Source organism: Dryobates pubescens, chromosome Z (assembly GCF_014839835.1).
Source record: "Dryobates pubescens isolate bDryPub1 chromosome Z, bDryPub1.pri, whole genome shotgun sequence".
Taxonomy (NCBI): Eukaryota; Metazoa; Chordata; class Aves; order Piciformes; family Picidae; genus Dryobates; species Dryobates pubescens.
Genome location: NC_071657.1, coordinates 43,612,687 through 43,624,872, shown reverse-complemented (window position 1 = coordinate 43,624,872; position 12,186 = coordinate 43,612,687). Strand labels below are relative to the sequence as shown.

General features: G+C 47.5%; 1 protein-coding gene across 1 annotated transcript in view; it reads right to left on the bottom strand.

Moving 5' to 3' along the window:
- Positions 1 to 519: 519 nt before the first annotated feature.
- Positions 520 to 12,186, bottom strand: part of GDA (guanine deaminase) — a 38,782-nt gene continuing 27,115 nt past the window's right edge. The window contains exons 12-14 of the mRNA XM_054178814.1: positions 2,886 to 3,004; positions 1,803 to 1,830; positions 520 to 808 (exon numbers count right to left, since the gene is read on the bottom strand). Of these exons, the coding sequence (XP_054034789.1) occupies positions 738 to 808; positions 1,803 to 1,830; positions 2,886 to 3,004 (218 nt within the window). The 3' untranslated portion in view covers positions 520 to 737. The remainder of the gene's footprint in view (positions 809 to 1,802; positions 1,831 to 2,885; positions 3,005 to 12,186) is intronic.

Here is a 12,186-nt window from a genome sequence, read left to right as displayed (position 1 = left end):
GAAAAATCTCAGGAAATACAATTTCAGTTGACAGCATCACAGAACAATGCAGCAATTCTCTCCCAGCCCATCGTGCTGTGACTGATACCAATGTTTCTTATCTGGTTCTTCCATCACTTCTTTACTGTCTGTCTAGGAATGACAAATCTGAACCCTTTGACAATAAAGACTCTTGATTATTTTTAAATACAGCATTCTTACCTAATTTTGCTTTCAAAAATGTTTTAAATAAAATTATTACTTAAAAAAAAAAAAGAGCTCCAAAAGGAAACTGAAAAAAATTTCTAAATGCCCCAAAATATCACTGATTTTTCCATACTTGGCGTTTGTATTACAGAAATTGCATTCTTCCGTGATACTCATTATCTGCAAAATCCATTTACTATCACTAGCTTTTATAAAAATTTAGTTGTGTTAAAGACAATGAAAGTTTTGTTGCTCCTGCTAATGCTTCCCATGCTGCTATTATAATGACAAGTGGGTGTCCTCTTTAATTAAGGTGCTTATCAAATGCACACATGCTATTTTCACAGAGAAATTTAAATATCCATTTCATCTAGAACTGTGGCAATTTTGGTAAAGTAATTCTTGAAAGGTCTGACAAAATTTCCAATGTCTGCAAGTTTTAAAACATTAAACAAAACAAAGGTATCATTCCTGATGATCAGGCACTGCATTTAATCAATCGTTTTCAAATGCCAAATGATCACCAGAGTAATTTGCAAAAAGAAACAGACTTATACTGAACTTGAAAAAGGGACCACTTGCTTTCCAGCCACATATACTTCAGAAATATTCCGATCATCACCTGAAATAACATGGCCAAAACAGAGATTTGATTATAAATCTATGCACTGATTTAAATGATGCAATCTACAAAATCAGTTTTGGAATATATAATTTGTAGTGACTAGGGCTAAAAAAATTATTTAGAGAGAAATAGTCATGATACCACAAAGACCACTGGATGATTAAACCACTCATGCTTTTCTAAAGAAATAAATGGCATTCAAGCACTGCAGTGATGTCATACATTTTTTACATGCTTTGTAGATTCAAACCCTGAAAATGTTATCTATTTGTACAGAAAACACTCTGTTAAATGGCATCTAAACTAAGTCAGGTACCAGGCAGCAGTAAAGCTGGCTTACCTCAGCCAGCTCCTCTAAAAGGCAAAAGCCTAATTAAAAAATGGCACAAATATGGCCAGAGCTAGCTCTACAAAGCAGCAAAATAGGCAGCACAGTTCTTAGTCCAGACAATGACCTATGAATAATATCTGTTTTCTTTGGGGGCTGGGATTGTTTGGGTTGGGTTTTGTTTGTTTTAAAGGCCATCTATTTTGTCTGGGAGGAAAAAAGTCCAGAATGGCAACTGTTCTGCAGAAGTGCTCTGAGCTGAACTGGTTCTGAGCTGGTGATCAGCAGGTCAGTAGTACTTTACTGTGAAATATGATTTAGATCATACTGTAGATAAAGGCAGGTGTGGTAACAAGTCTAACAATCTTGTTGCAACTATATCCCAAAGAACAAAAGTTAAACTACATAAATGTTACTCAGTGTTCATAGGCAAGTGTTAATAAATGTAGGTAAATGTATATTTAATTAATGTAAATAAAATTAATATTAATAAATGGTAGCATCTTCATGTTTATATAAAATGTAAATAAATATATGTAATTGGTTTAAACACACATTTATTTAATCACATATAAATAAATGTATTATTAACCCCCCACAGTAATTTAGGCATATTTTGATGTACGACACAAGAAGAATACTTTATGTAGGCTGAGAACATACCTAGATATAGGAACTTCTGAAGAGCATCCTATAAAAAAATGGGAGAAAACCAAATTCAGAAAGCAGTATCTGCTATCTCAGATTATAATTATCTGAAGTTTGAAAGAACTGATAATTTTCCCAAATATTTCTGCTAATGGTAAAATCAAAACTTTATTTGTACTTTTGGTAAGGATGCCGTAGGTTTCAGGAATAAAGTGCTTCGCAAGTCTAACAGTATAAATAAATATATGCCTGAACCACAAAACTTCCACTTCTTTTTTAGAGTTCTTAAATTCATTTACATATTGAAAAGGAAGACTTAAGATTTTATGCTATTATAGTTCTAAGAACTGTTAACTGAAAAGGTTTGCACTTATAGTGGAAAATGTGGGGGTTTTCCAGAATTACTTGAATTAGGAAGAAGATTTTTCATTTAAAGAATTAGTTCGAATTCAGATTATTGTGTCCAAAATGGATTAAAGAACAGTTGCCTCATCACTTATGCCTGCATTTCTAATTAAATGGCAACATTCAAAATAGATATGGTGATAGTCTGTCCCAACAGTAAATTCAGCTGCATTCATTACTTTTTTTTAATCATAAAAGATTGGATGAGAAGGGATACCCATTGCATAGTGCCAAAACTGTTTATTTGTTTGCATTAAAACTGTGCTTTTGATTCAGATCAGCTATCTTGAGCTTTTGTTTAAATTTACAACATCAGTGCAATTAAGGAAACCGAGCCTTTATTGGGGAACAGGTTACCATTTTTGAGATTGAACTCAAAGTGTTAATTAAAACTAAACTGCTTTTTCTTGGATTCCATTTGTCACTGCAAATAGCTAACTCTAGTTGTTATCTTGGGCTAATAAAAATGCATTAAAAAAATGTTGCAAGCATTTTGCACATGAGGATGTAGAACTGTCACTGGGGACAGCAGGATCCAAAACAACCAACCACTGAACATTTTGGCACAAAACACAGGCAGTAATGATGTAGTACTGCTGTTACTGCAGTGACTCCCCAGAATTCTGGCTGTACTGTGGACCTTCCCCATTTCACTTCCAGAAACTTTGAGATCATGAATCATGTTCTGATTACCTCAAAATTATCAGCAGAGAACAAGTCAAAAGGGCTGTCTGAAGCCTTTGTGTTGATAAGTAGTGCATCAAATTCTTTGCCAACCTCAAAGTTTCCAATCACGTCATCTAGTCCTAAAGCTGAGTAAGAAAACAAGCTCATAAACTCATCTTCAACACAAGCCTCTTTCCACCATACAGAATCAGATGCCAACTTACCTGAGAAGCTCATTTAAAAAAAAAAAAAAAAAAAAAAAAAACCTACAATAATTTAGATGATTACAAGAAAAAAAAAAAAAGAGGAGAGGAGGAGAGGAGAGGTTCGGAGAGGAGAGGTGAGGAGAGGTTCGGAGAGGAGAGGTTCGGAGAGGTTCGGAGAGGTTCGGAGAGGAGAGGTTCGGAGAGGTTCGGAGAGTTTCGGAGAGGAGAGGTTTGGAGAGGTTCGGAGAGGTTCGGAGAGGAGAGGTTCGGAGAGGAGAGGAGAGGTTCGGAGAGGAGAGGTTCGGAGAGGAGATGTTCGGAGAGGAGAGGTTCAGAGAGGTTCGGAGAGGAGAGGTTCGGAGAGGAGAGGTTCGGAGAGGAGAGGAGAGGAGAGGAGAGGTTCGGAGAGGTTCGGTTCGGTTCGGAGAGGAGAGGTTCAGAGAGGAGAAGTTCAGAGAGGAGAGGTTCGGAGAGGTTCGGAAAGGTTCGGAGAGGAGAGGTTCGGAGAGGAGAGGTTCGGAGAGGTTCGGAGAGGTTCGGAGAGGAGAGGTTCGGAGAGGAGAGGAGAGGAGAGGTTCGGAGAGGAGAGGAGAGGTTCGGAGAGGAGAGGTTCGGAGAGGAGAGGTTCGGAGAGGAGAGGTTCGGAGAGGTTCGGAGAGGAGAGGTTCGGAGAGGTTCGGAGAGGTTCGGAGAGGAGAGGTTCGGAGAGGAGAGGAGAGGAGAGGAGAGGAGAGGTTCGGAGAGGTTCGGAGAGGTTCGGAGAGGAGAGGTGAGGAGAGGTGAGGAGAGGAGAGGAGAGGAGAGGTTCGGAGAGGAGAGGAGAGGTTTGGAGAGGAGAGGAGAGGTTTGGAGAGGAGAGGTTCGGAGAGGAGAGGAGAGGAGAGGTTCGGAGAGGAGAGGTTCGGAGAGGTTCGGAAAGGTTCGGAGAGGAGAGGTTCGGAGAGGAGAGGAGAGGTTCGGAGAGGAGAGGTTCAGAGAGGAGAGGAGAGGTTTGGAGAGGAGAGGTTTGGAGAGGAGAGGAGAGGAGAGGTTTGGAGAGGAGAGGAGAGGTTTGGAGAGGAGAGGAGAGGTTTGGAGAGGAGAGGAGAGGTTTGGAGAGGTTTAGAGAGGAGAGGAGAGGTTTGGAGAGGAGAGGTTTGGAGAGGAGAGGTTTGGAGAGGAGAGGAGAGGTTTGGAGAGGAGAGGTTTGGAGAGGAGAGGTTTGGAGAGGAGAGGAGAGGAGAGCTTTGGAGAGGAGAGGTTTGGAGAGGTTTGGAGAGGAGAGGTTTGGAGAGGAGAGGAGAGGAGAGGTTTGGAGAGGAGAGGAGAGGTTTGGAGAGCAGAGGAGAGGTTTGGAGAGGAGAGGAGAGGTTTGGAGAGGAGAGGTTTGGAGAGGAGAGGTTTGGAGAGGAGAGGTTTGGAGAGGAGAGGAGAGGTTTGGAGAGGAGAGGTTTGGAGAGGAGAGGAGAGGTTTGGAGAGGAGAGGTTTGGAGAGGAGAGGTTTGGAGAGGAGAGGTTTGGAGAGGAGAGGAGAGGAGAGGTTTGGAGAGGAGAGGAGAGGTTTGGAGAGCAGAGGAGAGGTTTGGAGAGGAGAGGAGAGGTTTGGAGAGGAGAGGTTTGGAGAGGAGAGGTTTGGAGAGGAGAGGTTTGGAGAGGAGAGGAGAGGTTTGGAGAGGAGAGGTTTGGAGAGGAGAGGAGAGGTTTGGAGAGGAGAGGTTTGGAGAGGAGAGGTTTGGAGAGGAGAGGAGAGGTTTGGAGAGGAGAGGAGAGGTTTGGAGAGGAGAGGAGAGGAGAGGAGAGGAGAGGAGAGGAGAGGAGAGGAGAGGAGAGGAGAGGAGAGGAGAGGAGAGGAGAGGAGAGGAGAGGAGAGGAGAGGAGAGGAGAGGAGAGGAGAGGAGAGGAGAGGAGAGGAGAGGAGAGGAGAGGAGAGGAGAGGAGAGGAGAGGAGAGGAGAGGAGAGGAGAGGAGAGGAGAGGAGAGGAGAGGAGAGGAGAGGAGAGGAGAGGTTTGGAGAGGAGAGGTTTGGAGAGGAGAGGAGAGGAGAGGTTTGGAGAGGAGAGGAGAGGAGAGGAGAGGAGAGGAGAGGAGAGGAGAGGAGAGGAGAGGAGAGGAGAGGAGAGGAGAGGAGAGGAGAGGAGAGGAGAGGAGAGGAGAGGAGAGGAGAGGAGAGGAGAGGAGAGGAGAGGAGAGGAGAGGAGAGGAGAGGAGAGGAGAGGAGAGGAGAGGAGAGGAGAGGTTTGGAGAGGAGAGGAGAGGAGAGGAGAGGAGAGGAGAGGAGAGGTTTGGAGAGGAGAGGTTTGGAGAGGAGAGGAGAGGTTTGGAGAGGAGAGGAGAGGTTTGGAGAGGAGAGGTTTGGAGAGGAGAGGTTTGGAGAGGAGAGGTTCGGAGAGGAGAGGAGAGGTTCGGAGAGGAGAGGTTCGGAGAGGTTCGGAGAGGAGAGGAGAGGTTCGGAGAGGAGAGGAGAGGTTCGGAGAGGTTCGGAGAGGAGAGGTTCGGAGAGGAGAGGTTCGGAGAGGAGAGGAGAGGTTCGGAGAGGAGAGGAGAGGAGAGGTTCGGAGAGGAGAGGAGAGGAGAGGAGAGGTTCGGAGAGGAGAGGTTCGGAGAGGAGAGGAGAGGAGAGGAGAGGAGAGGAGAGGAGAGGAGAGGAGAGGAGAGGAGAGGAGAGGTTCGGAGAGGTTCGGTTCGGTTCGGAGAGGAGAGGTTCAGAGAGGAGAAGTTCAGAGAGGAGAGGTTCGGAGAGGTTCGGAAAGGTTCGGAGAGGAGAGGTTCGGAGAGGAGAGGTTCGGAGAGGTTCGGAGAGGTTCGGAGAGGAGAGGTTCGGAGAGGAGAGGAGAGGAGAGGTTCGGAGAGGAGAGGAGAGGTTCGGAGAGGAGAGGTTCGGAGAGGAGAGGTTCGGAGAGGAGAGGTTCGGAGAGGAGAGGTTCGGAGAGGTTCGGAGAGGTTCGGAGAGGAGAGGTTCGGAGAGGAGAGGAGAGGAGAGGAGAGGAGAGGTTCGGAGAGGTTCGGAGAGGTTCGGAGAGGAGAGGTGAGGAGAGGTGAGGAGAGGAGAGGAGAGGAGAGGAGAGGTTCGGAGAGGAGAGGAGAGGTTTGGAGAGGAGAGGAGAGGTTTGGAGAGGAGAGGTTCGGAGAGGAGAGGAGAGGAGAGGTTCGGAGAGGAGAGGTTCGGAGAGGTTCGGAAAGGTTCGGAGAGGAGAGGTTCGGAGAGGAGAGGAGAGGTTCGGAGAGGAGAGGTTCAGAGAGGAGAGGAGAGGTTTGGAGAGGAGAGGTTTGGAGAGGAGAGGAGAGGAGAGGTTCGGAGAGGAGAGGAGAGGTTTGGAGAGGAGAGGAGAGGTTTGGAGAGGAGAGGAGAGGTTTGGAGAGGTTTAGAGAGGAGAGGAGAGGTTTGGAGAGGAGAGGTTTGGAGAGGAGAGGTTTGGAGAGGAGAGGAGAGGTTTGGAGAGGAGAGGTTTGGAGAGGAGAGGTTTGGAGAGGAGAGGAGAGGAGAGCTTTGGAGAGGAGAGGTTTGGAGAGGTTTGGAGAGGAGAGGTTTGGAGAGGAGAGGAGAGGAGAGGTTTGGAGAGGAGAGGAGAGGTTTGGAGAGGAGAGGAGAGGTTTGGAGAGGAGAGGAGAGGTTTGGAGAGGAGAGGTTTGGAGAGGAGAGGTTTGGAGAGGAGAGGTTTGGAGAGGAGAGGAGAGGTTTGGAGAGGAGAGGTTTGGAGAGGAGAGGAGAGGTTTGGAGAGGAGAGGTTTGGAGAGGAGAGGTTTGGAGAGGAGAGGTTTGGAGAGGAGAGGAGAGGAGAGGTTTGGAGAGGAGAGGAGAGGTTTGGAGAGGAGAGGAGAGGTTTGGAGAGGAGAGGAGAGGTTTGGAGAGGAGAGGTTTGGAGAGGAGAGGTTTGGAGAGGAGAGGTTTGGAGAGGAGAGGTTTGGAGAGGAGAGGAGAGGTTTGGAGAGGAGAGGTTTGGAGAGGAGAGGAGAGGTTTGGAGAGGAGAGGTTTGGAGAGGAGGAGAGGAGGTTTGGAGAGGAGAGGTTTGGAGAGGAGAGGAGAGGAGAGGAGAGGAGAGGAGAGGAGAGGAGAGGAGAGGAGAGGAGAGGAGAGGAGAGGAGAGGAGAGGAGAGGAGAGGAGAGGAGAGGAGAGGAGAGGAGAGGAGAGGAGAGGAGAGGAGAGGAGAGGAGAGGAGAGGAGAGGAGAGGAGAGGTTTGGAGAGGAGAGGTTTGGAGAGGAGAGGTTTGGAGAGGAGAGGAGAGGTTTGGAGAGGAGAGGAGAGGAGAGGAGAGGAGAGGAGAGGAGAGGTTTGGAGAGGAGAGGAGAGGAGAGGTTTGGAGAGGAGAGGAGAGGAGAGGAGAGGAGAGGAGAGGAGAGGAGAGGAGAGGAGAGGAGAGGAGAGGAGAGGAGAGGAGAGGAGAGGAGAGGAGAGGAGAGGAGAGGAGAGGAGAGGAGAGGAGAGGAGAGGAGAGGTTTGGAGAGGAGAGGAGAGGAGAGGTTTGGAGAGGAGAGGAGAGGAGAGGAGAGGAGAGGAGAGGAGAGGAGAGGTTTGGAGAGGAGAGGAGAGGAGAGGAGAGGAGAGGAGAGGTTTGGAGAGGAGAGGTTTGGAGAGGAGAGGAGAGGTTTGGAGAGGAGAGGAGAGGTTTGGAGAGGAGAGGTTTGGAGAGGAGAGGTTCGGAGAGGAGAGGAGAGGTTCGGAGAGGAGAGGTTCGGAGAGGTTCGGAGAGGAGAGGAGAGGTTCGGAGAGGAGAGGAGAGGTTCGGAGAGGAGAGGAGAGGTTCGGAGAGGTTCGGAGAGGAGAGGTTCGGAGAGGAGAGGTTCGGAGAGGAGAGGAGAGGTTCGGAGAGGTTCGGAGAGGAGAGGAGAGGAGAGGTTCGGAGAGGAGAGGTTCGGAGAGGAGAGGAGAGGTTCGGAGAGGAGAGGAGAGGAGAGGTTCGGAGAGGAGAGGAGAGGAGAGGAGAGGTTCGGAGAGGAGAGGAGAGGAGAGGAGAGGAGAGGAGAGGAGAGGTTCGGAGAGGAGAGGTTCGGAGAGGAGAGGTTCGGAGAGGAGAGGAGAGGTTCGGAGAGGAGAGGAGAGGAGAGGAGAGGAGAGGTTCGGAGAGGAGAGGAGAGGAGAGGTTCGGAGAGGTTCGGAGAGGAGAGGAGAGGAGAGGTTCGGAGAGGAGAGGAGAGGAGAGGTTCGGAGAGGAGAGGAGAGGAGAGGAGAGGTTCGGAGAGGAGAGGAGAGGTTCGGAGAGGTTCGGAGAGGAGAGGAGAGGTTCGGAGAGGAGAGGAGAGGTTCGGAGAGGAGAGGTTCGGAGAGGAGAGGAGAGGTTCGGAGAGGTTTGGAGAGGAGAGGTTCGGAGAGGTTCGGAGAGGAGAGGTTCGGAGAGGAGAGGTTCGGAGAGGTTCGGAGAGGAGAGGAGAGGAGAGGAGAGGAGAGGAGAGGTTCGGAGAGGAGAGGAGAGGTTCGGAGAGGAGAGGAGAGGAGAAATGAAATGAAGAGAAACAGTGAAGTATATAAGAATACTCTTCCTGCTAAGCCAACATTAGATTTAATTGTTTAAACAGTTTAAACAATTTTGACACGTTGAATAAACTTACTACCATAGGAACATATAACAATATGATTTAAAAAAGAAATGTGCAGAGAGAATAACTAAGGGTAATTAATGAGAACAAAGAACAATATGGTGTGAAAGTACAATCATAGCCAGATCTGAAGGCTTACCCACCTGTAAGGCTAGCCCTGTAGTCTGTTATTTAGTTTTATTATTTCAAAGCTTGATTACAACCTCTGATATTCTGGTCTACATAACTGAAAATCTAGTCTGATCTTCAGTGACTGGGTGCATGCAAGCACTTAGAATACCAAAAAATAAGCCTGTGGAAGTAGTTACTCTTTGGAAGTAATTTCAAACAGACTTAAGTTGTGCAAAGTATCCATGCATTAAATCAACACACTGGAGTAAAAACTAAGTTATCTTATCTATCTGCAAATAATTTGTTCACCTGTTCTCACCTGTTCAGGATTCAGTGAAGTGGCAGGTAAATACCTGTGAAACACCTGAGTAGCAGGTATTTCACAATACTTTAGAGATGTTTAAACTCCTTCAAATAGTGCGATATTTTGACTGACTACAAGTTTCAGCAAAACATAAGCTCATGGTCCTTCAGGTTTGAGAGCAGACTGCAATTTTTACATTAAACACAAGAGGGAGACAAGTACTTAGGAGTCTCAGCAACACAGAAATCGAAATTTTGGCAAACTATACTTGCCCAGGCTACTGGAAGGCTGTATGAAAAAAAAAATACAATCAATCCATGAAAGTGATTCAATGAGGATAAAACAGCTCAAAATCGATATATAAAATAATAGCATTACTAAGTAAACCTCATGACTGAGATAAAACAAGCACAAGTTAGCTAGAAAAGGAAACCACACACAAGATTGGTATTTTTACAAGTTTTCCTGTCTATACTTCAGTTAATTTATTCTCATCTTTTATAAGAACTATATATAATGTGGGGATCATGCTTTTCCTCCAAGTGCTGGTTGCTGAGAAAATGAAGAGGGATGCAGGGTTCTCAAAGACAATGCACCAAAACACCCCAAGGGAATCAAGGGGTATTCACCTAAAAGGGCACCAGGGCCAGCCCAGCTGAAGTACCTCTATGCAAATGCACACAGCTTGGGCAACAAACAGGATGAATTAAGGGCCACTGTGCTGCTGGAAAGCCATGACATAGTGGCTATTACTGAAACTTGGTGGGATGATTCCCATGACTGGAACATAGGGATAGATGGATACAAGCTCTTTAGGAAGGACAGGCAGGGAAGGAGAGGCGGGGGTGTTGCACTCCATATCAATGACTATCTGGAATCAGTAGAGCTCCACCTGGGGAAGGATGATGAGCTGGTTGAGAGCATAGGGGTTAAGATTAAAGGGAAGAGAGGGGAAGGTGATGTTACTGTAGGGGTGTGCTACAAGCCACATGACCAGCAGAACCAAGCAGGTGAGGCCCTACATAAGCAGATAGAAGTGGCTTTGTGTTCACAGGCCCTGGTCCTCATGGGGAATTTCAACCACCCTGACATCTGCTGGAGGGACAACACAGCAAGGCACCAGCAATCCAGGATGTTCCTGGAATGCATAGATGACAACTTCCTCTTCCAAATGGTGGAGGAACCAATGAGAAAAGGTGCCATGCTGGACCTTGTTCTCACTAACAGGGAAGGGCTGGTGACCAATATGAAGCTCAGGGACAGCCTTGGCTGCAGTGACCATGAAGCAACAGAATTTAAGATCCTCAGGGCATCTAGGAGGATGTATTCCAAGCTTAAAACCCAGGACTTTAGGCATGCAGACTTTGATTGGTTCAGGGATCTGCTGGCCAAAGTATCATGGGGCAAAGCCTTAGAGGGAAGGGAGGCCCAGGACAGCTGGTCCATGTTCAAAGATCACCTTCTCTGTGCCCATGAGCAAAGTATACTGACAAAGAGGAAGGCAGGAAAGAATGCTAGGAGACCTGCCTGGAAGATCAATGAGCTCCTGGACATGCTGTCACATAAAAAGAAACTCTAGAAGCAGTAGAAGAAAGGACAGCTGGAATGAGGCATATAAGGAAGCTGCATGAGCAGCAAGAGACCTGGTTAGAAGAACTAAAGCTCAGTTAGAATTAAATCTAGCCAGGGAGATCAAGGGGAACAGCATAAGTTTCTACAAGTACCTTAATGGCCAAAGGAAGACTAAGGAAGGTGTAGGCTCCTGCAGAAAGGAAAGAGGAGAACTGGTGACAAGTGATATGTAGAAAGCTGAGGTTCTCAATGACTTCTTTGCCTCAGTCTTCACTGACGAGGGCTCCAGCCACACTCTCAAAAATCAAAGAAGATAATTACAGGGGCTGGAAGAAGGAACTGCCCAAGGTGAGTGAACATCAGGTTTGTGACCATCTGAAGAACTTGAGAGTGTACAAGTCCAAGGGACCCGATGGGATACACCCACAGGTGATGAGAGAACTGGTGGATGAGGTCACTAAACTGCTCTCTATTATATTCCAAAAGTCATGGCAGTCTGGTGAAGTCCCCACTGACTGGACAAGGGAACCTTCATTTTCAAAAAGGGAAAGAAGGATAATCCAGGGAACTATAGGCAAGTCAGTCTCACCTCTGTACCTGGTAAACTCATGGAGCAGACCCTCCTGGAAATACTGCTGAAGCAGAAGAGGTGATTTGGTACAATCAGCATGGCTTCACCAAGGACAAATCATGCCTGCCAAACCTGGTGGCCTTCTATGACAAGGTCACAGTATCAATAGACATGGGGAGAGCAATCAACACCATTTACCTGGACCTGAGCAAAGCCTTCAACACTGTCCCACATGACATCCTGATCTCCAGGCTGGTACAGTATGGGTTTGATGGATGGGCCATTCAGTGGATAAAGAACTGGCTTGATGGCCACACCCAAAGAGTGGCTGTCAATGGGTCCATGTCCAAGTGGAGGCCAGTGACAAGTGGAGTCCCTCAGGGATCAGTACCAGGACCAGTCTTGTTTAACATCTCTGTTGGCCACATGGACAGTGGCATTGAGTGCACCCTCAGCAGGTCTGCTGACAACACCAAGCTGTGTGGTGCAGCAGACACAGTGGAGGGAAGGGGGGCCATCCAGAGGGACCTTGACAGGCTGGAGAGGTGGGCACAAGCCAATCGCATGAGGTTCAACAAGACCAAGTGCAGGGTTCCTGCATCTGGGTTGGGGCAATCCCAGGCACGAATATAGGTTGGGCAGTGACTGGCTTGAGAGTGGCCCTGAAGAAAAGGCCTTGGGGGTGCTGGTGGATGAGAAGCTCAATATGAGCCACAAGTATGCACTTGCAGCCTAGAAAGCAAATCACATCCTGGGCTGCATCAAGAGAAGCATAGCCAGCACATCGAGAGAGGTGATTCTTCCCATCTACACCACTCTCATGAGATGCCACCAGGAGTACTGTGTCAGTTCTGGAACCCCCATTACCAGAAAGATATGGACAGGCTGGAATGTATCCAGAGAAGGGCCACAAGGATGATCAGAGGGCTAGAGCTCCTGAGAGAGTTGGGATTGTTCAGTATGGAGAAGAGAAGGCTCCAAGGAGACATTATGGTGGTCTTCCAGTATCTGAAGGGGGCCTACAAGAAAGCTGGTGAGGGACTTTCTAGG